The sequence below is a fragment of the Dicentrarchus labrax genome, unplaced genomic scaffold (genome assembly GCF_905237075.1).
Source record: "Dicentrarchus labrax unplaced genomic scaffold, dlabrax2021, whole genome shotgun sequence".
NCBI classification, from domain to species: Eukaryota; Metazoa; Chordata; class Actinopteri; family Moronidae; genus Dicentrarchus; species Dicentrarchus labrax.
Window position 1 is genome coordinate 2,217,827 of NW_026136712.1, and position 26,594 is coordinate 2,244,420.

The 26,594-nt window shown below is 41.9% G+C and overlaps 2 protein-coding genes across 4 annotated transcripts in view; both read left to right on the plus strand.

Annotated features, from left to right (window-relative positions):
* The window catches only part of fasn (fatty acid synthase), a 38,299-nt gene extending 26,494 nt beyond the window's left edge, over nt 1–11,805 (plus strand). For both annotated transcript variants that reach the window (XM_051416723.1, XM_051416722.1), the window contains exons 24-42: nt 53–217; nt 391–506; nt 654–808; nt 941–1,144; nt 1,274–1,424; nt 1,710–1,888; nt 2,133–2,252; nt 2,374–2,496; nt 3,014–3,237; nt 3,341–3,542; nt 3,886–4,037; nt 4,650–4,741; nt 4,831–5,225; nt 6,383–6,574; nt 6,713–6,940; nt 7,028–7,239; nt 7,476–7,574; nt 8,259–8,510; nt 8,692–11,805. In XM_051416723.1, coding sequence (XP_051272683.1) covers nt 53–217; nt 391–506; nt 654–808; nt 941–1,144; nt 1,274–1,424; nt 1,710–1,888; nt 2,133–2,252; nt 2,374–2,496; nt 3,014–3,237; nt 3,341–3,542; nt 3,886–4,037; nt 4,650–4,741; nt 4,831–5,225; nt 6,383–6,574; nt 6,713–6,940; nt 7,028–7,239; nt 7,476–7,574; nt 8,259–8,510; nt 8,692–8,829 — 3,399 coding nt within the window. In that variant the 3' untranslated portion in view covers nt 8,830–11,805. The remainder of the gene's footprint in view (nt 1–52; nt 218–390; nt 507–653; nt 809–940; nt 1,145–1,273; nt 1,425–1,709; nt 1,889–2,132; nt 2,253–2,373; nt 2,497–3,013; nt 3,238–3,340; nt 3,543–3,885; nt 4,038–4,649; nt 4,742–4,830; nt 5,226–6,382; nt 6,575–6,712; nt 6,941–7,027; nt 7,240–7,475; nt 7,575–8,258; nt 8,511–8,691) is intronic.
* Nucleotides 11,806–12,996: 1,191 nt separating this feature from the next.
* The window catches only part of rab3gap1 (RAB3 GTPase activating protein subunit 1), a 31,765-nt gene continuing 18,167 nt past the window's right edge, over nt 12,997–26,594 (plus strand). For both annotated transcript variants that reach the window (XM_051416768.1, XM_051416769.1), the window contains exons 1-15: nt 12,997–13,139; nt 13,247–13,302; nt 15,979–16,057; nt 16,169–16,301; nt 16,734–16,812; nt 16,971–17,090; nt 18,950–19,115; nt 20,314–20,413; nt 21,284–21,365; nt 21,666–21,734; nt 22,630–22,703; nt 24,187–24,279; nt 24,484–24,656; nt 25,506–25,613; nt 26,240–26,412. In XM_051416768.1, coding sequence (XP_051272728.1) covers nt 13,122–13,139; nt 13,247–13,302; nt 15,979–16,057; nt 16,169–16,301; nt 16,734–16,812; nt 16,971–17,090; nt 18,950–19,115; nt 20,314–20,413; nt 21,284–21,365; nt 21,666–21,734; nt 22,630–22,703; nt 24,187–24,279; nt 24,484–24,656; nt 25,506–25,613; nt 26,240–26,412 — 1,523 coding nt within the window. In that variant the 5' untranslated portion in view covers nt 12,997–13,121. The remainder of the gene's footprint in view (nt 13,140–13,246; nt 13,303–15,978; nt 16,058–16,168; nt 16,302–16,733; nt 16,813–16,970; nt 17,091–18,949; nt 19,116–20,313; nt 20,414–21,283; nt 21,366–21,665; nt 21,735–22,629; nt 22,704–24,186; nt 24,280–24,483; nt 24,657–25,505; nt 25,614–26,239; nt 26,413–26,594) is intronic.

The window sequence follows — 26,594 nt, forward strand, 5'->3', positions numbered from 1 at the left end:
ATGTATGATTGGAGTTGATGTTTTGCTGATATTATCTCCCTCTTCTCACCAGGCTGAGTGGGAAAAGGTGTTCTCCTCAGCCTCCCTCAGCCTCGTGGCTGTCAGGAAGTCTTTTTACGGCTCGGCCCTCTTTCTGTGTCGCTGTCATTCTCCGGGCACACAGCCTGTTTTCCTGCCTGTGGACAGCACCGACTACAAGTGGGTGGAGACACTCAAGGTGAGTGAATTGCATTTTTGGAGTCAAAATGACAGTTAAAGGAAGTAGAAAATTGTTTGTGTCATAACACCTACTTTAAAACCTTATAACATATCCGAATACAGTTTCCTTGTGACTTCAGTCACCATTTACAAATGTGACATTAGTCATAACTGTTTGTTACTGTGCTGCAGGAGACGATTGCTGAATCATCAGACTGTCCAGTGTGGTTGACTGCCTCTCAGGCCCACTGTGGCATTGTGGGAATGGTCAACTGTCTACGGCAGGAGCCAGGTGGCAACCGAATACGGTGAGACATGTCCCCTACCGTACATACTCCTGTACCATAAGTGTAACATACTTAATTACATAAACAAGTCACAGAACTTATTTTTCTTGTTTTGGGTCAGTCTGACGGTTTAATGTTCTTTTCTGGTTTCTCCTTCCTGGTCACCAGCTGTGCGTTTGTGTCCAATCTAAACGGGTCTTCAGCTGCACCGACCCTCCAGCCGACCCACAAGTCCATGCAGTCAGTGCTGGAGGGGGATCTGGTTATGAATGTGTTCAGAGACGGACACTGGGGCGTCTTCAGGCACCAGCTCATCACTCACGGTACCAAAATATCGGAATATTGCTTATTCTGATTTCAGATGCATTCTAATGCATATAACTTGTTTTCCTTTCAGTGTGTTTGATGTGCCCACGGCTTACACCTCCACTGAGTCTGTGTTTTGTGTTTGTCAGATCTAAATGAAGAGCTGACAGAGCAGGCTTACGTCAATGTGTTGACTCGAGGTGATCTGTCTTCTCTGCGCTGGATCGCCTCCCCACTGCGCCACTTTGTGTCCAGCAATCCCAACGTGCAGCTATGTCGTGTCTACTACAGCTCGCTCAACTTCAGAGATATCATGCTGGCCACTGGCAAACTGCCACCAGACGCTATTCCAGGTAGAGAGTGTAAAGACACACAGCAAGGATGCACTTTCTGTGTTCATCTAACAATAGCAACACACAGCGTCGTGTAAGTTACCACACAATTAGACAATTAACTTCTCGTGTTCATCCTACATCGTGTAGGTGACCTAGCTCTGCAGCAGTGCATGTTGGGTATGGAGTTTTCTGGTCGTGACCCAAACGGTCGGCGTGTGATGGGGCTGCTGCCCGCTAAAGGCCTGGCAACAAGTGTGGACGCTGACAAACGGTTCCTCTGGGATGTTCCCTCCAGCTGGTCAGTGTTACGTGTGTGTGTGTGTGTGTGTGTGTGTGTGTGTGTGTGTGTGTGTGTGTGTGTGTGTGTGTGTGTGTGTGTGTGTGTGTGTGTGTGTGTGTGTGTGTGTGTGTGTGTGTGTGTGTGTGTGTGTGTGTGTGTGTGTGTGTGTGTGTAAAATAAAAAGCATTGAAGTAGTAGCAAAATATACTTTTATGTATCGAAAGCAGAAGCTCCTCCCTTTCTGCATGCTCTCACAGCAGCATAAAGGATAGTTATTATATAATACTTCTGTTGTGTGTGCAGGACTCTGGAGCAGGCAGCCTCTGTGCCCGTGGTCTATGCCACAGCCTACTACTCTCTGGTGGTGCGCGGCAGGCTCCGCCCCGGAGAGTCTGTTCTCATCCACTCTGGGTCAGGGGGGGTCGGCCAGGCTGCCATCGCCATAGCACTCAGCAGGAAATGCAAAGTCTTCACTACAGTCGGTCAGTATCTAACACTCAGATTAGACACAAAAACTCTTCTCAAACACTTATTTTTATATGAAAGCCACTTGAAAACACCGAAATCTTTATTATTAAATATTTTTCCCTCATAATTATGACTCGTGTCTTCTATTTTCCAGTCTCATTTCCAGTAATTACAAGGTCATGATATTGATATAGTATCTAATAACTGAGATAATTTTAACATAGTATCTGCTAAAAAATTTTTGTGTGCTCTCACTAGGCTCTAAGGAGAAGCAGGCCTACCTGCAGGAGAGGTTCCCTCAGCTCTTAGCGGAGTCCTTCGCCAACTCCAGAAACACCTCCTTTGAACAGCACGTCCTGCTCCACACACAGGGCAAAGGTCAGACCCTTCTTCCTCTAGTAACGAGTTGTGTTGCTTCACAAAGTTTCAGCATATTCTCTCTGTTGAATTTCTAAAATAAGTTCCACGTTTTAAAGGCACTATTTTGTGTGTCTTTCAGGTGTGGATGTGGTGCTGAACTCTCTGGCAGAGGAGAAGCTTCAGGCTAGTATCCGCTGCCTGGCCAGACACGGGCGGTTCCTGGAGATTGGCAAATACGACCTTTCCAACAACTCCCCACTGGGTCAGTAGGTCATAGTACTAGTATTTTATTAAGTTGCTCCTTTGAATTCCAGAAATAAAAGTATACGTGCGTGCGTGCGTGCGTGCGTGCGTGCGTGCGTGTGTGTGTGTGTGGATATATATCTCTATATATAGAGATATATATATCTCTATATATATATATAGAGATATATATATATATATATATATATATATATATATATATAGAGATAGAGATATATATATATATATAGAGATATATAGATATAGAGATATATAGAGAGAGATATATAGATATATAGATATATATATATATATAGTATCCTGCTAGAGCTCCTACTGTATAAAAACAACCAATCCGAGCCAAGAAAGATAGTTAACTGTTGAATATCATTCCCAGGGCGTCACATACTGATGCTTTGAGATCTAGGAATGAGACTCAACTATCCTCCTCAGACACCCTTATAAAAGTTACCCACTGCAGCTTTAAATCATTTCTCTCACACTATAAATTGGGCTGTTACCAATGTTCTCTCCAGGCATGGCTCTGTTCCTGAAGAACGTAGCCTTCCATGGCATCCTGCTAGATGCTCTCTTTGAAGAGGGCAACCGGGAGTGGGAGGAAGTGTCCGAGCTGCTGAAGGAAGGCATTGTGGGAGGTGTAGTTCAACCTCTGAAGACCACAGTATTTGAGAGGGACCAAGTGGAGGAAGCTTTCAGATACATGGCTCAGGGCAAGCACATTGGCAAGGTCCTCCTGCAGGTCAGTTTCACCTCTGACCTTCAGTCCTAGAAAGTGAACCACTTCCCTCCCCAAGTCTACTACAGCAGTATGTATCCTCTGACTGCTTCTTGTCCTCACACAGGTCCGTCAGGAGGAGAAGGGTGCAGCAGTCCAAACTGCTCCCCCTTTGTCTTTTCCAGCTATCTGTCGCACCTTCTGCCACCCTTCCCGCTCCTACATCATCACAGGAGGACTGGGGGGCTTTGGTCTAGAGCTTGCTCAGTGGTTGACAGAAAGAGGAGCCAAAAAACTGGTCCTGACTTCCAGATCAGGCATCAGGAACGGTAAGGCACAATGACACAAGGCAGTGGAGGTTGCTGCTCAGTTCCATTCAGATTCATAAGAGCATTGAAGTGCAGAGCTAGTGAGCGGCAGAGAGCTGCTGGCCTTCAGTTTTATACATATTTAGTATTTGATAAGTGAGAAAAGAACAATTCACACAAAGACAACACACTATGTTGAAGAAGCAGGTTACTAGACAGGAGTCGTTCAGGAGGCATTTATTATTAAAAATATGAATGAAACAGACGTAAAAACGAAAAAAAATGGGAAATTTAACAAAAATAACTTCTAACTCAAGAAAAGAGAAAAAGCAGTTACATGTATATCCTTTATAACTATTGCTAGGTTACCAGGCAAAGCGAGTGCGTGAATGGCAGAGTCAAGATGTGGAAGTGCTGGTGTCCACCAATGATGTCAGCACACTGGAGGGAACAGAGCAGCTCGTCGCTGAGGCCCGCGCAATGGGCCCAGTGGGCGGTGTCTTCCACCTGGCCATGGTAACACAGCACACCACCTCATCATCATCAGTAGCCCTCAGCTCTAGGTCCTTTTCAGGCCACCAGTAGCATTTTAAATCAGAAATCATAAACTCTGATTTGTTGCAAATGTAAAAAAAATACAAACTATGAACGTTAGGTAAACATTGTTTTGACAATCCATGTCCAACTTTAACAGTTTCAGCCTAGGTGATGAAATAGTGGAGGCAATCTGATCTCACTAACTTGTTGCTAGTATAATATCATTTTCAGTGTATTTTTTCTGGGAACTGTTTGTGGAAAAAATAGGCGAGACCTCAACTGTCTAATGAAGCGCTTTTTAAAAGTGTTATTATTTCTTTCTGCCTACAGTTTTCATAATTTGAAATATCACCTTGACAGAATTATTTGATATGTTATGGTAGGCTTTCTGCACCACCAGAGTAATGAGCTAATAGCTTTTTATTATATCCATGCTCCATTCTGCTGTCATATCTATACTATACTCATACATCCATATACTATACATATATCTATACCATACTCACACTGACCTCTCTGGTGTTATTGCCCCAAAAACTGCTTTCCACTTTGATCTGAAGTTCATTTGCATGTTTGCTTTGACATTATCAGGTGTTGAAAGATGGCATGTTGGAGAATCTGACTCCTCAGCTCTTCCTTGATGTTAACAAACCTAAATATGACGGCACCATACACCTGGACAAGTAAGACACACAATCATCCTGCAGTTTAAATCCGTAATTGATTTTTTCTTCTCTGGATCTTAATGCACTCACTTCCATTCTTTCTCCAGAGTGACAAGAAAGTCGTGTCCGGACCTCAACTACTTCGTGGCCTTCTCCTCAGTCAGCTGCGGCCGTGGAAATGCCGGCCAGAGCAACTACGGTTACGCCAACTCAGCCATGGAGCGTGTATGTGAAAAACGCCGCTACGACGGCGTACCTGGACTGGCGGTCCAGTGGGGTGCCATCGGCGACGTAGGCGTGGTGCTGGAGACCATGGGTGGCAACGACGCAGTGATTGGCGGCACCCTCCCGCAGCGCATTGCATCCTGCTTGGAGGTGCTGGACCTCTTCCTGTGCCAGCAGAGGCCAGTGATGTCCAGCTTTGTGCTGGCAGAGAGGACAGTAGTAAAGAGTGAGGCAGGAAGCCAGAAGAGCCTGGAGGACGCCGTAGCTCACATTCTGGGTAAGAGCCAAGCTATACAAAAGCACCCCTACCAACAAAGACACTTCAAACAAGCTGTAATTATGAATCAAACAACAAAAATATAACTTCAGAGTCCTAACTTCATTCGGAGTGGACAGAAACAGAATAAAACTCATCAAAATTATCTTTGTTAGTATTTCCACTGTTCCAACAATCACCCAACGCTGCTTTGGTCTAAATAAACCCTTACTTCACACACAGATGAGAAAATAGCCACGAAACAGGCTGCTATGGCTGCCATCTAACGTTAGCTAATCCTTGGAGACAAATGCGCCCGTCCACTAAAAGTTGTTTCTGCCACTGGCAGGCTCAGATTGTTATTCTCAGTGTCAGAGATAGACCTTTAGTTTAACCACAAACAGCCGTAATATCACTATCACTCTCCACCAGACAAAAAAGGTCATTTTCATCTTAACATTGTAACTTTATTCAAAATGGACAGAAACAAAATAAAACTCACCAAAATCATATTAGTTAGTCTTTGCAGTGTTCCAACAACCACCAGCTCAAAAAATTTCATGCACTTTCGGCCAGACGAGATGGTTCTACAGCATTCATTTTTTCCTGTCTTTTATTGACAGACAGGAAAGGGGGACAGAGAGAGGGGATGACACGCAGCAAAGGGCCGCAGGTCAGATTTGAACCCTGGGCCGCTGCAGCAAGGCCTCAGCCTCGGTACATGGGTCGCCAGCTCTACCCACTGAGCTAACCGGGCGCCCCCAGCATTCATTCATTTGTTTAATGTGATCAGGCTAATGTTGGGGAAATTCTTCCATAATCTGGAGAGGTGCTAGTTCTCTGAAGAATTACAAACCCAGTGTGATGACTCAAATTCCTTTACTCATGCTGTATGGAGGGAAGACCACAGCATAGACGTTCCCTCTAGACTTCTAGAATGCTTTGCCTTATATACCCAACACATCATTAAACAGGACACAGCTGTTGTCCTATCTACATTCTTAATCTATATTACACATGGGCAGTTTAGGTCTTTCACAATGACCCTGTGACTGACCAGTCATTTCCGACCATAAAACACAGCCCCCTAACCAAAACGTTTACATTAACTCCCCCACCTAAAACATTCATCTACCACACGAAGCTCACAGAACTCTCTCTGCACCCCTCACCCTCAGGTGTCCGGGATGTGAACAGCCTAAACGCCGATGCGTCATTGGCTGACCTGGGCCTGGATTCCTTGATGGGCGTGGAGGTCCGCCAGACTCTGGAGCGTGACTACGATATTGTCATGGCCATGAGGGAAATCCGCCAGCTCACCATCAACAAGCTGCGAGAGCTGGCCAACAGCAAGCCAGGTGGACAGAATGGTATGTTTAAGAACTGTATTAGATTTTATTTTTGTAACATCAATCTTAAATCCAGATCTTTGTAGGATGTAGCTTTTAGACACGCAGATCAGAACAGAAAGAATAGTTGTTTTTGTTTGTGTTTGCAACAACATCCAGAAGCCCAGCAGGCGACAGCTAAGAGGGACGCCGTTCGCTCTTTGTTGGAGTCTGATCTGACCCAGCTATTAGTCAACCCTGACGGCCCCACGGTAACGCCGCTCAACAAGATCCAGAGCCAGGAGAGGCCACTGTTCCTCGTCCATCCAATCGAGGGCTCCACAGCTGCCTTTAAGACGCTCGCTTTCAAGCTCAGCGTGCCTTGCTACGGCCTGCAGTGCACCAAAGGTGAGGAGTCGATGCTCTGAGTGTTTCCATTGAACTGATTATACAGTGTTGCTCCAGGCTCATCTTAGTGTGCCCCCTCTCCCTCAGCTGCTCCTCTGGACAGCATCCAGTCCCTGGCAGCCTACTATGTGAACTGCATCAGACAGGTTCAGCCAGATGGCCCATATCGGATTGCTGGCTACTCCTTTGGGGCCTGCGTGGCATTTGAAATGGTCTCTCAGCTTCAGGCCCAGAATCGGCCCGTGGAATACCTCTTCCTATTTGACGGATCACACTCCTATGTGGCAGCGTACACAAAGGTAAGAAAAAGGAGCCGATACACTATCTCTCTCTCACACACACACACACACACACACACACACACACACACACACAGACACACACACACACACACAGCACACACACACACACACACACACACACAGTCAGTGAATTAACAGTATGACCTGGTTTAATTACTCATGGCGGTTTGGGAGGGTGTGGAGAGGTGACACATATTAACTATTGATTTCTTCATTCATTCTCTTGATTCCAGAGCTACAGGGCCAAGTTGACACCAGGCAAAGAGTCAGAGGCTGAAACTGAAGCCCTGAGTGCCTTCATCCAGCAGTTCACTGGCATTGAGTACAAGAAGGTACACACATGCACACACTTCGACTCTCACTAAAGATTTTCACATTTCAGAGAGTATGTGGGTGCTTGAGCATGTCACGCGTAAGGTGGGCTTGCAGACCAGTAGTTTACGTTGGAAATGTCAGACATTGGAAATTGGATAATTTCTACATACAATCTGGGAGTGTGAGGTGTCCTAGAATACACGTGGTATGTGGTTAGGTTCCTGGCACACTCATCAAGTGTACTTCTTAAAATTGATGACAGGTGATGTTACTTAATTACTACTTATTCCACCAGAAATTCAGAGAATCCAAGCTCTGGTTAAGTTTGACTGTACAAATTTTCTCATTTTCTAATTATAACTGAAATTCTGATAAAACACTACAGTATATTTAATGTGGCTCAAGGTGACGTCCTTAAATGTCACACAGTGTCCACAACCCAAAGATATTCAGTTTACCGTCATAGAGGACAAAAGAAAGCAGAACATACTCACATTTGAGAAGATTAAATTCTCTGAAAAAGATAAATAAATGAAAAAGAGGATATTATAGGAATGGATATACAGAATATACATAGACAGGAGTGATGAGATCATGTGTAACACTCATATTTGATCTATCCTTGTGTCTGATCCTGTATATCACTATATATTGCTTCAACAAGTCAGTACCTACAATGGTCTCCATCTAAATCTTTGCAGCTTCTGGAGACTCTTCTCCCGCTGGTGGACCTGGAGGCCCGCGTCAACACTGCGGTGGACCTGATCACCTCTGCCCACAAGGACATCAGCCGAGACTCGCTTCACTTTGCTGCCACCACCTTCTACCACAAGCTGAAGGCTGCTGACAGCTACGTTCCTGCAGCAAAATACCGCGGCAATGTGACACTACTGCGTGCAAAAACCAGCAGCGAGTACGAACAAAACCTGGGAGCTGACTACAAGCTCGGCGAGGTAACTTACAGATCGCACACAATTGCACAAGGGTTTATTTAAAAGTGGAGTAAAGATTATTTAAAACATTTGAAGGTTCCAGAAAATGAATTTGTCCACCGCAGAGAAAAGCTGAAGGATGATGGCAGATAGGACTATATTTGACTCTCTCTTGAATCTCTCTCTGTGGTTCTTTCTTCAGGTATGTGATGGCAAGGTGTCGATCCACATTATCGAGGGAGACCATCGCACATTCCTGGAAGGAGAGGGGGCGGAGTCCATAAGCAGCATCATCCACAGCTCCCTGGCCGAGCCACGCGTTACGGCGAGGGAGGGCTAGACCCGACCACACCCTCACACCCTCCACCTTCTCACTAATTCCACAACATTCCCAAAACAGCTCTCCTCCTTCGATTAGGTCAGGATGTATAGGTTTAATGGTTATGTTTACATTCTGTGCCATTTACCCCCCAATAACCCAAACGCACCTTATTCCTCATTATTGCACCTTCTCAATGCTCATGGGTCAATTCAATCAATGGACGCTCCCTTCAACCTATCAGAGCTCTTAGCTGGTCTCTTCCTATTTGGGAAATAAAATGTGCTGTCAGTTTGTACAGTGTAAGTTATGTTTCATTATGTTGCAATGTTTCATTCAACCTGTTTCTTTTCTTTTTGGATTATAGAAGGGATACCAATCAGGACTGATTAATTATCAGTAATTTATCAAATACAACATCTACATTTGTCTTTAATAAAGGATTTTTTTTACTTTTTCCATGGGCAATTTTCATAACGCAATCCAAGAAAATTAGCTATTAGATAAACAAGTAAAACATTTATTATGAATTACATAACACAAACTAATTCATCACTTAAGATTGCTGCTAGTGCATGCTCCCTGCTCACAGGCGTCAATGGAGGATACAGATTAAACTAACTTTAAGACCAAGCCTGATCCTTCTCTGTCGTGTCTGTTGGCCAACTGCAAATGTCTGTCAGCAAGCAGAAACATAAAATAGACTACCCTCATGTCCCTACATGGTCTGTCCCCTGCAGCTAGTCCAGCTGCTAAACCACCAGTGTACAAATCCTGTTGAGCCCAGGATAGCTCTGATATTCCCTTTGAGAGTAAATTGGTTTCACATACAGAGAAGGTGTGTCTGTTTTGCCTTCTGCTTCAGAGATCACTTGAGGCATGTGTAAAGCGCTTATCCACAGGGAGCACCATTAGTATCATAGCTGCAGTCACGCTCTCTGTTGGGACTAGGTTAATAGGTAATTCGCCCAAGTTACTTTGTTCTTCAGTCCCTGTGGACCACACAGTCTATATCCAGACACAAGCTGTAGGATATAGGTTTAATACCACACACCACCAACTTGTTACTCCGTCTCAACAGACGGCAGATAAGTGAAAGAAATACCCAATTCAGGAATGTGCACTTAGCCAGTGCAGTTGGTTGCTGGACAACATTGCATTTGGTTGTGCCAAAAGAACCCTGAGACTCTACTTTTACCAGACGACCTATTTTGTCATCAGCTGAAATAAATGATCACTGATGTTGGTCTGAAAACCGTCTCACCTGCACAGAAAATGTACAAGGGTCACCTCGTACTATTTCAATTAGTTAAATTATTAACTGTACTTAATTACACGTCTAGATTGTAGTATAATATCTTATACACCATGTCCCACCTGTACTTCTCATATCAAAACAACTGGAATGGAATGCAGCCCAGTGCAGTATATATGGAAGGCTAGCTCTCTGGCTGAGCAAAGTAAAAGTCAGCTGCCTCATAGCTTTAGTCACATTTATGGTACTCAGCCTGTCTGGCTGCCAAAGGCTGCTTCGTAGTTGTACACTAATGCATGTTTACGTTCGAAGGAGGAGTCATGTATTCTACTTTAAATGCTTTCACTGTACATGTACATGTCCTTTACCCAGTGAAACCCCAGAGCGCTCTCTCTCTCTCTCTCTCTCTCTCTCTGTATCTGTATCTGCACACAGACCTGTTAGACTGTAAAATTACTCCTGACCTAATGCACCAATTATTTCTGCTAATATGACCATTTTGAGGCTGTTTTTTTTTTCAGTTTTGTCTTTTTTTATTTGTTTATTTTGTCAAAAGGATATTTGTTTACTTGTGTGTCAGATTTTTTTTGTTGTTTTCATCATTCGTTTGCCTTGAAGCAAAGCAGCAGCTGCTTGTACTGTTATTGTTGTCAACTGAGCCAAACCAAACCAAAACCCACTCAAATAATGAAAAGCCTCTAGAAACATCATGTGCTGCAAACACAGTATGTCAGAAGAAAGTGTTTTCACAGTGTGAATGACCTCTATAGACTGTACTGATGGTTAAATTGGCTGTTTGACAGGATACAGGGAAAGGACAATTTCTAATTCAATGTAATTCTTAGGGTAAAGAATTATCAATACTCGTGAAAATGACCCCTGATACTAAAATGTCTAAAATGATGTTAACACAGAGCAACTTGTATTTCTGTAATGTAGTGCAGCTTCAGTTATTAGGGCTGTGTATTGACAAGAATCTGCAGATACAATACGTATCACGATAAAGGGGTTACGATTTAATATACTGCGATATATTGCAGTTTTTAAAAATCAAACCACCATATGCATAAAATGTGAGTAAAAAACGTTGGTATGCAACCAGAACAGTGGGTTCTGAATTTGAATTTATCCCAGTCCCTGTAACATCCAACATCATAGCCCACAGTTTACGTGTTTTTGAGAATCAATACAATATCGCAAAACAAAATATCGCTATACTCAAGTGTATCTTTGGTTGGTGGGTTATATTTGTTGCTCTGCTCCATAACAAATGATCTGTGTGAACACAAGGTGAAAGCTAGTGACAGTCACAGTATTTTGATAGACCCAGAGTGATTATAATTAATACATTTGGTACATAAATGTCTCACTTTTAGCTTTTAGGTTTGTGTATGACTACTAAGGCGCCTGTTGTATGTGGACTTAACAGATCTGAACAGCAGGCCCCTGAGCAGTAGGGGGATCCCCTCTGTCCTAGGATCTTTGATGAAAGGTTGTATCCTCCCTGTCTCTGACTCCCACTTGGTTTCATGACCCCCAGAAAGCAGTCCAGGCCCACTGTACAACAGCCAGCCTGACTTCTGAGACCTCAAATGTGGTCTATGAAGGGTCAGGTGACTGGAGGCGAATATGGTGATTGATTGCAGTGAAAAGGAGAAGGAAGTGACAGTATATTATGCTCCTCTCTTGTATTGTAATATTTCTAGTATGTGTTTCAACTAATAAAGGCCTCTAGCTAATCACTTTATGACTATTGTGTGTTTTTCAATAAATCAAACATGTGAAAGATGGAAATAAGCATGATGTATTGTAATGTTTGAGCTTGACCAGTTTAAAAAAACAAAGTAAATTCCATTAGATAGTAGCCGGATTCTGTTTGACAATGGTACATTTTCCTTTTTCTTGTGAAACACGAGGAACCATCTTAGAAGACGGGGTGACGGGGGGGAGGGGGAGACTGATTAAACATCTTCAGTGCACTTTGTTGCAGGAAACTTGTACACATGTGACTCGTGAGATGCTGTGAAACATTGCAGAGGAGTTTAGGTGATACAGGGGCTATTATCAGATTTTTTTAGAATGGGAATATATTGGCAAATCGTGGAGTTTATGGGATAATATCTGTCTGATTTTAAATTATAGTGTTCAGGCAATTAGAACGATAGGTAGGTTTGGATATCTTTAATATAATTAATTCTATTTTATAATAATAATCATAATTTATGTTTTATAATACTTGCTACAATTGCATTTTTCTCTCATCTTCCCTAAAATCTGCTAAGGCCCCCTGCCACCCCCAGGCAGGGCCCAATTTGAAAAACACAGTTTTAGAACACCTTGGGGTCACTGAAGCTTCAGAGGCCTTCTTTATGTTTAAGAGGTGTAAGAATACATAGAAAAGATACACAGTTGGCCTATCTCTCAGTATTTCATTAATTATTAATTATAAATATTTTTAAAGTTTAGATTACTTTTTTATGACACAAGCTGTATTCACAGAGCCTTTACTCTCTGATAAACAGCCTCGTCCTGCATTAGAACAGTTCAAACAACCAAAGAGCGAACAGAGAGAGTAATACAGAGAATTGTATAAACAGTGTCCCTAAAAATATCAGGAAAACTGATGAATATTCACATATATTCAATAATTTGCTCAAGATTCACCCAGATCTCTGGTTTTACACAAACTTCCTGCAGGTATTGTGTTCACTGTGTGTGTTCATTGTACAGTGTATCAGCTGTTCTCTACTGTCACTGTTACACAGTATATATAATATGAAACAGACATCAAATATGTCTCTTAGTCAGTTTACTCACTGACAGAAAGGCGGAAAAGGTTGGGAACCGCTGGACAGTAACGTAATGAACCACACTCCGATCCAGAAGGTGGCGGTAATGCGCATAAAAGCTGTTTGCCAAACGCCATTAAAAAAGAAGAAGAGAGTACATCCATGTTCTGAACTGTGGGGGCAGTAAACCATACGCAGCGTCTACAATGCCGGAAACACAAATGCAAGACGTGGACGAAGAAGAAGCATAACAACAACAGGACACCAACATGGCCGCTGACAGCGATGTGAGTTTTTTTTAGAGAAGGAACTGAGTGCAGGAGGTCAGCGTAGTAGTATTTGCGACCTGAATGTGTGTTCATCTTCTTGAATACTCTGTTTCTTTGTCTTCCAGCCGGAGTCAGAGGTGTTTGAAATCACCGACTTCACCACGGCGTCAGAGTGGGAACGGTAGGCGAGTTATTCTCACGGCCAGCTAGCTACCCTGTATTAGAGTTGGTATTATGAGTCATTGACACTGCAGCGAGGACAGCACCGTGTTACTGCCAGAAACACACACACACACACACACACACACACACAAACAGGATTTTCCATTGCTCACGGTCGGTCCGCTTCAGCCCCAGCCGAGCCGTGATGTCATACTGTACGTGTCCACTACAACCTCACAGCTGGACGGCCGGATGTACAGCAGAGGGTCACACAGCCCGAAGCATACAGTCAGACTGACACCGGTTCATACAGTCAGACTGACACCGGTTCATACAGTCAGACTGACACTAGTTCAGACAGTCAGACTGACACCGGTTCATACAGTCAGACTGACGCCGGTTCATACAGTCAGACTGACACCGGTTCATACAGTCAGACTGACACCGGTTCATACAGTCAGACTGACACCGGTTCATACAGTCAGACTGACACTAGTTCATACAGTCAGACTGACACCGGTTCAGACTGACGCCGGTTCATACAGTCAGACTGACGCCGGTTCATACAGTCAGACTGACACTAGTTCAGACAGTCAGACTGACGCCGGTTCATACAGTCAGACTGACACCGGTTCATACAGTCAGACTGACACCGGTTCATACAGTCAGACTGACACTAGTTCATACAGTCAGACTGACACCGGTTCAGACTGACGCCGGTTCATACAGTCAGACTGACACCGGTTCAGACAGACACTAGTTCATAGTGTCATGGTATTTTATCCACAATAGAAACTGCCATTGCTTCTGCTAACACAGTTAATAAATGCTTTGCTGGGACAATATCCAGTGGGAAGCCTTTGCATGAGCAGCGTCATGCACAACAATTTGACCATGTCATAATGACATTTGAGATATCTGCAGCTATTATTTTGACTAGTCTAAACTGAATTACTGATATCTCTAACTGATGTTTTGACTAGTCAGAATGACGTTATAGATATCTTGAATACAAATTCTGACTAGCCACAATGTAATTCTGACTAGGCAAAATAAGATGATACATGTTAAAACGGCCTGCCATAGACAGAAGGCAGAAGCTGCCTACAGCAAGTCGCAGTTATCTAAACACAAATGAATACATTATTATGTTTTAATCCAATCTCTCCAACATTAGATCAGTTAGCAGTAAATGCTGATTAAATGCTTATGTATGTTTGATAATGAGGAAGGTGTTTAGGCCAGGGGTTCTCAAACAGCCATCGCCACATTATTTAATGATGTAGACTAGAGCACGGTGCAGCGTTGATCAAAGAAACCAATAACAGCTGCCACAATTAGGGATGTCCGGATTCGAACTCAGAGAGTGGTATCGGGGCTGATCAAGGCATTTTTTAAATGATTGGTTTTATATATTGATGCAGAGCTATTCAATTGTAATGCATGCATATACACTGGGTTTATTTTAATAACTTAAATGTACTTGAAGTGTGTGCTGTGCACCTGTATTATCTTGGGCCTTGCTATTGGCAGTTATTCAATATTAAATGACTCAGATCACATCAGAGGCTAAAGAACGTGATCAGGATATCTCTAACCAAAATGAAACACACCAGAATCACTTGTTAAACCAAGACAGATCAATGTCTGAGCAACTGTATCAAAATGGCAAGAACATGGAGTCTACTGAAGATGTGTTTAATTTCTCATGGAGATTTACATACAGTGACAGTAGTGAAGTCAAATATTCTTAACAGCCCCGTGAATTGTTTCAAATCTCAACAGTGAAGTGCCAAATAAAACAAAAGTCTTTATTCACCTTTTTTCAAAATGTGTACATCTGTTACTTCCTTTACTTCATGTAAAGATAAGATAAGATAGACTTTATTGATCCCACACTGGGGAAATGTACTTGTTCCAGCAGCTCCAGATAGTACATAGCAGATAGGAAAAAAATAAATACACATGAAATAACACAATAAAATAGAAAATACAAGTTATCAATAAAAACAAATAGAGTTAGGGTTGTATGTACACTATATACAATATTTCTATACAGATGTGATTTAAGTTAAAATAGAATATTGCACAGGTTACAGAAGGAGGTAATGGCATGTTGTAAAAATAAGTAATTGCATGTTCTAACCCATGAGTAGTCATTAGTCCCTCCAGGAAGTTGTGATTGCAACAACTGACACAAGTTCAGCTAATCGCTGCGAATTCTGTGCGAGCTTGCATTTTTGTCCAATCGCCACAATTTTCCACAAATTTGACTAATCATTGTAGTTTCCCGTGAGTATCACCAGTCATAGCAGTCATTGAGCCATACATCACCTAACTACTAGTGATGTTGTCTCTGGAACGAGTTGCCTTTTCATGATTTATGCCAAGAAAAGCTAACTATTATATTCAGGCCCAGTGGATTCTTGCAAATACCATTAGGATCACTAGGAGGAGCCAGAGGAACCTGATTGTTTCACAGATTATCTGTCTCATGTTCTACTGTCAGGATATAGTGAAAGGTTCAGCTAATATGACGACAAGTTATTTTTAGAAAAGTTACCTACTGCAGCTTTAATTGACTAATTCTTTCAGTTCTAAGTTAGCTCATGTCTATTGCTGTTGGCCTTACTATCAGCGCCTTCCATAGTAGGATATTGTGTATGACAGCAGAACTGATTTTGCCTACCTGAAGGTTTGTGTCCAGAGTGGAGGAAGTGCTGAATGACTGGAAGCTGATCGGGAGCTCTGCAGGAAAGTTGTCCCCTGAGAAGGTATTGTGCTTTCATTAAATCAAAATCAAATATTGAGCTGAATAACAGCAGTGAGCTGCCGGTAGGCTCTTCCCCTTCACTCTGTAATGATGCTGCATTATTCCAACACAGGGAGAATACACCAGTGGCACCTGGGGGGAGAAGTGTCAGGATATCAACTTTGCTGACTTCAAATTCTACATAACTCACCACTTCCTGAAACAAGAATGTGAGAAGGATGACGAGAAGGACAAGGTTGAGGAAGGTACAGTCATGTCTGAATGCGGCATAATATTTACCTGATGAGTTAATAGCAATGTTTTAACTAGGGATGCACCGAATATTTTCGGCTGAAAATGTCCCAAAAGCGCATTTTCGGTTTTCGGATGAAATACTTTTATCACCGAAACAACACGGCCGAAACAGAAAGTTGTGATGATGCAAACAAAAACCGCGGCCAGCACACGCTTGTCTGGATAAGCGCCACCATGTCTGCGGTGTGGATGTATTTAAATATATCTGAGAAAGACCCACGGATAGCGATTTGCAAAACGTGTAATGCTGAAATTTCAAGAGGGGGTGCATCTGCAAGAGTTTCTCCACGTCGGGTTTAATTTATCACCTGAAATCCAAACATCCTGATTGCCATTCTGAATATGAGAAGAATGTCTCACACAACTCTTGCTCTTTTGTCCAGATGCCTTCCCCTTGGCAATGCAGGACCTTCTGTGCATGAACAATGACTTCCCTCCTCGAGCCCACTGCCTGGTCAGATGGTGAGTTGAGCACAGTCAGTCATTTTGTTTTTATGTAAAGAGAAAACTAGGTTACAGAGAGAGAAGTTACGCAGAAAATCAGACAAATGTTTAAATTCACTGTAAAATGAAAGATGTGATGCTGACGTGTTCTGCTGTAACTGTGTCTGTGGTGGCAGGTACGGCATACGAGAGTTTGTGGTCATCAGCCCTGGAACCAACTGCGAAGCTATCATCAGCGAGTCCAAATGCAATCTGCTTCTCAGCTCCATCTCCATTTCCCTGGCCAACAGTGGCTGGTGAGTGTCATCACTCAAAGCTCTGATGCAGTTTTCTGTCTTAGTCTAATGTGGCAAAAGGAGCTGAACTGAAAAGTTGTTAAAATTGTAATATGTAACATTTCTGTCCTTTCTGTCAAAGCTGTCTATATACCTACCAAACTCAGGGAAATTATCATTTTATTCAGGTAACGCTGTGTTTCACGGGTCGCCTGTCGATGGCATCATATCCCCTTTGTGCCTGCGTCAGCATTGTGGTTGTCTGCCAGAAACTGTCATACATTGACTGTTTATCCAGTCTGAAGCCACATTGTTACCATCCACTGTTTAGATCTTGGTGCTTTTTAACTCTAGATTTGAACCGGATGAAGGATTTTAGTCATCGGACGTCTGGATCTTAAGTTATCAGAGAAACAAGCTGAGCTAACGTTAGCAGCAGCTCGACTCGCAGCCCCTCCGGGACGTCCTTTGTCTGCCCAACAGTGTGGGAGAAGCAGTGATTTTTAAGGTGGAACTGCTTTAATCAGTGGGTCCGTTTGTTTTGGAGAGGAGGAGACTGGCGCTGTGCTTTGGTACAGCACTTCTCAAATCAGAGGCTGTAGTTTAAATGGCTGAAGGAGCTTTTTATAGTGTTACATTGCTACAGATACTGTAAGAATCCCAAATGTTATCCCTATATGCATAAGTGGATGGATATAGGAATGTCACAATACTAAAAATGTAGTAATCCATACCATACCAATACTAGTGAAATTTCACGATTCTTTATACCGTGGTTAAAACCAAACAATAAATCCTGTGTACTTCATCATACTGTCCTTTTCTTAAAAATATTTGAAAATTACAAAAAACAACAACAGTGGCCTTAACTCACAAACATTCTGGGATTTCTGATGGGGTTTAACAGGGTAAATGGTCTGAAAAAAAAGACAGTTAATCATGTGACTAATAGAATGTAAGCTAATCAGCAACAGGTTTATTTTTAAGGGCTACAGTTTTATTTTCATAGATCTAGCCATTGGTTCAATCGATCAATATACCTTTGTACTCATCAGTTCAATACCTGCCATCTGGGGACACTGATACACCACTGTGAAGAAACAGAACAGATTGGAAACAAACCACCAGAGAGAGAAGACAAAGGCAAATATTACAGTTTATAGACTTTATAGACTGACAAAGTTTTAATGCAAAATGTATTAAGTTTGAAATGTAACTGTTGGCAGGATAAGCTGCTCGGTATACACATCATGGTGGGATTACAAGACACGGAACAAAAAACCCCTTTTCATTTTGGCCCCCATGTCAGAAGATGAGTTTCCTGTGAATTAAAATAATTTCTACTCAATTAACTGTTATTTATGGGCTGTGGCTAAATTAATATAATGGTTAGAGGAAACTGTAAGAAATTCATGAAGACTGCTGTTCTGCTTCACTAAGGCCGCAGCGGAAAATTTGGCTGTGGTGAGAATAGCCGAGCGCGCCATGAAAGCGAGCTTACGCTGAGTGTCCCATACGCTGACCACCGTGGGGAGCACGTGCTGTCCTGTATTGCCAAGAAAAAACTCCTGGGAAATGATTTCTTAAGAAGAGCGGGAACTGAGGATTTATTTCTTATTTAAAAGCAGAGAAAATCAATTCATTGTTTTGTCTCCATAAGTAACTACGGATGCCAATCCTGCAAAGAGTTGATATCTGTCTAATTTGGAGATTTTTTTCATTATTTCAAGCATGAACCTGCAGTCATTCACTTAGCACTGTGTAGCTTCAGAGGAGCTAGCTGGCTGAGAGAACCTGCTGCTGGGTGTGAGCACTATCCGAGAGATAGAGCGCACTCTTCATAGTAATAATTCCCCCTCCTCTTTATATTGTACTTTCAGCCAGGTGCCCATGTTTGTGCAGATCCAGCAGAAGTGGAGGCGGATGTATGCCGGAGAGTGCCAGGGACCAGGTGTGCGCACTGACTTTGAGATGGTCCACCTCCGCAAGGTGCCAAGCCAGTACAATCACCTGTCTGGCCTGCTCGACATCTTCAGGTCTAAGATAGTAAGTGTTACAGAGAAAGAACATGAGGAAATTACTTCATGGAATTCTATTATGTCACCCACCTCTCTTTAACTTGGTCACATGCCCAATTAGCCTTTCTCTGTGTTTTTTATTCTCCTTTTATAAGGGTTGTGTACGAACAGACAGGTATTGTTTTGTTTTCAAGTCCATGTTATAGGATATAGGCAGGCAGGGTCTGACCAAACAACACTGAGACCAGGGCTGTGCGATGTGATGATCTGTATCCTGTGATGATAGAACATCGTCGATTTATATTATGCTCTATTTTCTTATTTTGTTGTGCATCACACTCTTGAGTTTTTATGAGATAAATACACAGATCAGCCATAACATTATAACCACTGACAGGTGAGGTGAATAACATTGATTATCTGGTTATCATGGCTCCTGTCAGTGGGTGGGATATATCAGACAGCAAGTGAACATTTTGTCCTCAGAGTTGATGTGTTAGAAGCAGGAAAAATGGGCAGCGTGAGGATCTGAGCGACTTTGACGAGGGCCACATTGTGAAGGCTAGACAACTGGGTCAGAGTATCTCCAAACCTGGTTCAAGGAAGGAAAAGAACCAGAGACAGGGTCATGGGGGGCCAAGGCTCATTGATACAGGTGGGGAGTGAAGGCTGGCCCGTGTGGTCCAATCCAACAGACGAGCTACTGTAGCTCAAACTGCTGAACCAGTTAATGCTGGTTCTGATAGAAAGGTGCCAGAACACACAGTGCAGAGCAGTTTGTTGGTATTGGGCTGCAGAACATAATGACCACCAGAGTGCCCAGGGGGTCAGAATGTTATGGCTGATCGATGTATATCGTTAGTAATGATATCATAATAATCTTTATAGAGCACTTTAAAAACCCATGTTACACATAAAAACAAAAAAAGCTTTAAAATCATCAATTTAAAAACAAATTCAAAAATTCAACCAGAAAAAAAACATTTAGGAAATAAAATTAAAGTTCAAGTAAAATCAGTGCAGGCTCTCACACAAAAGTATGTTTTAAGAAGGGATTTACAGGAGATCACTGACTTGGAATATAAGATTTTGATCTTATCCCACAGCCCTAACTGAGACCGCTTTAAAAAGAGGGTCTTGGTTCGCACCAGAGGGAGCCACTGGAGTGGGGCTAAAGAGCCACAGAGCATGTTCACCAACAGCTTTTTTTTTTTTTTTCTCCTCAGGGTTGTACCCTGTCACCCCTACCTCCAGTCAACATCACCATCCGTTTTACCTACATTCTCCAGGACTGGCAGCAGCATTCGTGGCCACAGCAACCTCCAGGTATGCATATGCTGAACAGAGGATGATGTGGTTACACATTACCAAAAAATCTCATCGATCGCATACCGTCAGTTTGACAACAGGCCTGTCATGATATCAAAGTACAATACAAGTACAACAATGCAATGTTGTAGCTCACAGTAATCCTGTCCACTGTCCGTCTTGCATATGAATTATTTTGTTTTCGGTACATAACCTTCATCATGTACATGAACAAGCATCACAGCAGCTTCCTTGTAGTACATTAACAGCACACAGACTTCAGTGTGTTCTAAATCACTTGATAAAAGCTGTTGCTAAGCTATGGGGTGCCAGTTGGATTGTGTCAGTCTTCGGTTGCTCACCAAATCTCAGTATTTAGCTGTACGCTGACCTTAGAATGTAAACACAAAATATGTTCTCATTCGTTACATTAGCTATAAGGAACATTCGGCTGTAACAAACATACATTCCTCTTTTTGTCTGCAGCCAGGTACTGTTTTGTTACAGCCAATCAGAATGTCAAGAGTTTAGTTTTAAATTTCTGATTATTGGAGACACATCTAAGAATAAAAATGTTCTCCAAGCCTTAGTGTTTTTATGTGTATTTTCTTTAATGCTTATTCAGAACCCAAGAATTATTGCAAAGTACAGTTAATGTATTATTAATGCTACTACTGCTCCTGCACACATTTTACACTGAAAATGTCAGACACAGGCAGTGCCTCCCGTCTCACTGAACACTATAGCTCTTTCAGATGTGTCATGGCCTCCTGCTGACCTCTGGTGTTTGTCACCTGTACACACTCAGTTTTCGGTAACAACAGATTTAGTGCTGTGTGTTGCAGCTGTTTTTGCTACAGTTGTGTATTTTGTTTGGCTTTCTGACAGACTTTGACACACTCCTTGGAGGTGAGGTGGGAGGGGTGGAGTTTGGGAAGATACCATTTGGAGCCTGTGAGGAGCCAATCAGGTAAAGGCATTGTAAATTAATTTACGTTTTACATTTTGTTTCACTGTGCTTTGATTACATTTCAGTTCCAATAGGAGAACTATCACATATAAGAAAACATATTTGATGTGTTATGTCCACTTGATGTCAGTGAGATCCTGGCTGGGTTTTGGCATGTGGGTGGGGTGGTTTTTTATATTTTTGTTTTGCTCGTGTTTCCGTTTTTCTGTGTTTACATAAATTAATAGAAACAGTTTATCACAAGAACACATGTCTGTGCAAAACAAAATGACTCATTTAGTCTGTTTTCGGCTGCTGTAGTGAGCTTCATCTTGCAACCACTTGGCCTCACCTGACGGAAGGCATAGTAGTGGATAATGACGTCTACAGGTAAGAGACTCCAACTGCAACAACATTTAAATGCGTTCGTTGAAATATATGTTGTTCCATACAATTATAAAGCTTGTAATGTAATATACCTTCCGTAACAGCGGGGGCAAAACAATTTTTTGTTTTATGACTGTGACTTTCATGATTATGAAAATTTCAAGTCATGATTATCCTGGCAAAAATAATTGTGATTCACTATATTATCCCAATAATTATCAAAATATACTTAAAATTCCTTTAAATGGCACTAAAACATACTGGAATATTTTTTCCGTACATTTTCATATATTGTTAATCCATCACAGATAGACACCTCATTTCCCTGTTCTGTATTTTGGAATCTATAATATTTCCACACATCCAGTTTAACTTTTTTTGTGGGTCTACAACTTATGCCGCTGACAATGGAAATCTGGTAACTTATCCATACTCGATAATAGCGTGTATTCTTCCATCCCTAGTCAGAAAGCTGTTTTCTGCTCTATGAAATATGTCTATGATTTGGCTATATGCAAAAAATGTCTATCTACATTTTACACTCAGTACATCTAGGACACATGTCTTTATGAGTGGTCTTCTGAATGAGGGATGAAAAACATCTACTGTGGAATAAGTGCACTGCTGACATCAGTTAAAAGGATAGACATATAAGTTAGTCAGATATAGCACATAACAACTTAACAACCCACGTGTAAATGTCAACATCAGTCAGTTTACATGCTTAATGTTGTGGTATTCCTCCTTTCCAATGCAGACAAAGGCTGTCTGTCCTTGGCTTGTAAGCGCCAGCACAAGTTTGTTTCCTTTGTTTAGTTTGAGTAGATTTAGTCTATGCGCCATGATCTTGAAAGATATGAGATTTAATCATATGTAATCTGTTTGTGTGTCCTGGCAGTGACCTTGACCCTCTCCAAGCTCCTCACTGGTCAGTCCGAGTGAGGACAGCTGAAAACCCTCAGTGTTTACTGGGTAAGATGAATCCTAGTGAAGTACACTGCGAACAGGTGGAATTATCTCCACCCTACTGATTTCTTTTCCTTTTGGCTTGTTTTTATTTTGCCCTGTTACATTCCATTCCATGGTACCAATTGGTGCCTGTTCTGGTTTCATATGATATCAGCATCTTCACTCTAGCTTTAAAACAGAGCCTGCTACAGCCTCTGAAAGATAGTAATGTTGGCTGTGGAGACTTCCAACAAAATTCTCTCCAAATAATGGAAGGTGTAGTTTTCCAATGTATTTGTCAGAATGTATGCCACAGCAGGAACTTTCCCTGTCCCATATCTCTCCAATAGAGTGCCTCTTCTGATCTTCTGTTTTAAAAACAATTGTACATATTTGAAATATATTTATTATTCAGTGTTACAGGCGGATATAAAACTGTTAATTATTACATCCTTTGGGTTCACCAAATGAATGTTATTTATGATTGTTCTAACGTAATGTTGCATTGGGAGGAATCTGTAGTCGTACTGGTCAAAATTAAATATTTACCTCACAGTCTGAAGACTCTTTCGTGCCCCCTTATTTGTTCATCAATCAGTTTAACTGTCAGAGGGACATGTTAATGTTTGTAATGATTGGCTGTGGCTCAGAGGCAGAGAGGGTTGTCCACTAATCGGAAGGTTGTTTGTTCGATCCCTGGCTGAGCAAGATACTGAACCCCGAATTGCTGTGCATGAGTTAGTTTCTGTTTGATGGGCTTTGCCAGGACTGTGTGAATGTGTGTGAAAGGGCGTATATGTGTTGCACATAGTATGTAAAAGCGCTTTGAGTGTTCGGACTAGAAAGGCACTATACAAGTACAGGTCCATTTACCATTTACAAGCGGACCTTGTACCTCTGTCCAAAATTCATTAGCACATACTTATAGTTATCCCACACATCTTAAAGCTCATATATACGACATTTACTGCTACTAGATGTCACGCTAGTCTTTCCAACAATCACCAACTCTGGTTTGGTCCAAACAAACTCTTAATTCACTGAGATAGACGTGAACATATTTGTGAAACGAGTTAATGATAATGTTGGCAGCAATGTAAGCTAATCCTTGGGGACAAATCTCAGCAGCACACCAACTCCCATGTGTTTGTATCTCCTCCTTCACACTCTCACTTCTCTTTCTGCCTTGGTGTCTGTCCACTGACTCATGTTAGATAATACCTACAACTTAATAATAGGACAAAATATATCTTGTCACTGTGACAATATAGATAACTTAATGTCATTGATGTTTCCTATTTATTATCATAAGAAGGGAATTGTTACTGCCTAATGGCATGTATAATACCCTAAAAAGCAGAAGGTTGTTGAATGTTGAAGAATGTTTTTATGTTTTATCTGTCTTTAACAAGACAAAAGATGGATTCAGTCTTTTAGTTTGCTCCTCAGCTGTGTGGGGCAGTAGAATCAGTGTAAAACACGTCTGACCCATTCTCTTTCAATGCAGGTGACTTTCTGTCAGAGTTCTTTAAGCTCTGCTGTAGGAAGGAGTCTACAGAAGAGGTTTTGGGAAGAGGATCGGCTGAAGATGAGGGCAAAGGTCAGGTTACTGGCTGTACTGTTTTACACTGGAATGTCACTAAGCACATTCTAAAACATGGCGCCTACTACCTTCTTTCACTGGTGTTTGTGAAATGTGTGCTGGTGTTCCCTCAGAAATACAAATTCCTCATTCATACAGTATAAAATATTAGAGGTAACTGCATACCGTGATTGTAAATAACTGCTGTTTTTTCCCCTGCAGAAAATAGTGACATCAGCTCGGCTTTAAATAAACTGACAGAGCCGGTGGCACCAGTGCCGATCTCCAAACTCTCCGTCTCCAATATGGTGCACAGTGCCCGGAAACACATCCGACGCCACCGACGCATTGATGAGTCACCACTCAACACTGATATACTCAACTCTGTCCTTCTGGTGAGAGTTATTCTTCCTGACACTGGTATTATTGTCACCGAAAACAAACACGACAAGGGAAACTACAGAGGAGAACTGCCTTTGTTAACTCAACTGGGACTGGGAAAATACTATACTATCTGCATAACATACACACAAACATAATGTATGAATGTTCATCCATTCTGACCCAGTAGACGTTTGTGGCAGTGTCTGTATCTGCAGAGACCCTGCAGCCCTCTGCCCCCCCTTTGACTGAGGGCAGACAGGATGAAGCTATACTCCAGCTGCATTCACACACAATCCACAAATATGGCTCCTTCCTGCAGGGTTGTGTGGAGGTGTGGCTGTGTGTATTTGTCCTTTTAGAATGTAACCTCTGGGAAACGATCAGAAAACAGAGTTTTATTTCTGAGATCCACTGCTTTGTTCTCGCAAACGTCACTCCCTCTCCTCATTCATTTTCTATGTAGCTCGACCAAAAGTGCCGCTCCCCGGCTCAAGAGGGGCGGCCAACTTAGAATGGTGCAGACAAATAAAATGAAAGAAATTACAGATTAAGGTTCACACAAATATACCCTGTGTGCTTCTCTGTTGCTAAACTGTCATATTGCGATTATTTTGACAGATATTGCGATATGATTCACGATTAGTGGGAATGATTATATTTGCAGCACAATTTTCATTTTCTCCGAAAAAACTACTAAAATCATGATGATGTGACATTTGTTGGGGTCTGTACCAAACAAACATGACAAGCATAGTCACAGAATCAAGCAATCAATCAACCAATATTATTGTGAATGTGTTTTTGAACTGCACGTTTATATTTAAGTGATAATGTGTTTTTTGTTTTTTGGAATGTGTCAGTACGTCTTTCCAGATGCTGCTGTGGAGAAGTCATCAGAGAATAGCAAGAATAAACCTGCACAGTCTAACGCCTGTGGGAAAGCCGAGCAGGATAAAAACTCAGACTATGTATGTTTACCACTCACACGCTGACATCTAAGGTTTCAAGTCGAGTCGAGTTTGAGGATGCAAGTTTTTAATAAGGAATGTTTCATGTAGCCCTTCATGTACCTCCTTTGAAATATTTTCTCAGCCTAGTACCCCCTGACCAGCACAAAAAATTTTTGTTAGAAAAAAAACTTTGATGCTACATTGCAAATCGTTAAAATCCATTACTAAAATCATGGCAAACCAAATATTTGTCATCATGCAATAACATGACAGTATTGTAGTTTCATTGAATTGGACATATAGTTTAGTGAGAAACATGAGCTTCACTGAGTATATTCTGTCATTCTCTGGTATGCAACTACACTTACATGCTTTATTTTACTTATTATAATATCATTATTTTCTTATTTATGCATCACAATCTCAAGTACCCCCTGCACCATGCGTACCCCCATTTGAGAAACACCGATGTAGCATACACTCTCAAACCATAAAAAGAAGCACAACCATTGCAGAACTGCACACATTGGAATATAGAATTTAACAACCACTGCATGAACTATTGCAGTCATAATTCTGCATAATTCATAATTCTGCTGTAAACACAATCCCTATCCCAGTCCTTACTTTTCCCCTGTGTCCAGAACCTTTTTCTCCAGCTGAAGTCAGCACCCATTGACAGTCTGACCTACCGGCTGGCGCTGTGTGTGTGTCTGGTAAACTACAACCACGGCGGGCTGCGGGCTGTCGCCCACCTTTGGCAGGAGTTTGTCCTAGAGTTGCGCTACCGCTGGGAAAACAACTACCTCATCTACGGGTAGGTACCCAAACATACCTGGGCTGCTCTCAGGCTTTTTTGGAAAGGGCTGTAGCCACAGTTTAACATTTTGAGATCTGCATCTTGAAGAATTAAATTTTGTGATGTGATGGCACATCTTGATTCTCTTAACTCGCATGTAGATTTCATTTACACATTATGAATATGACTATTACTATTAA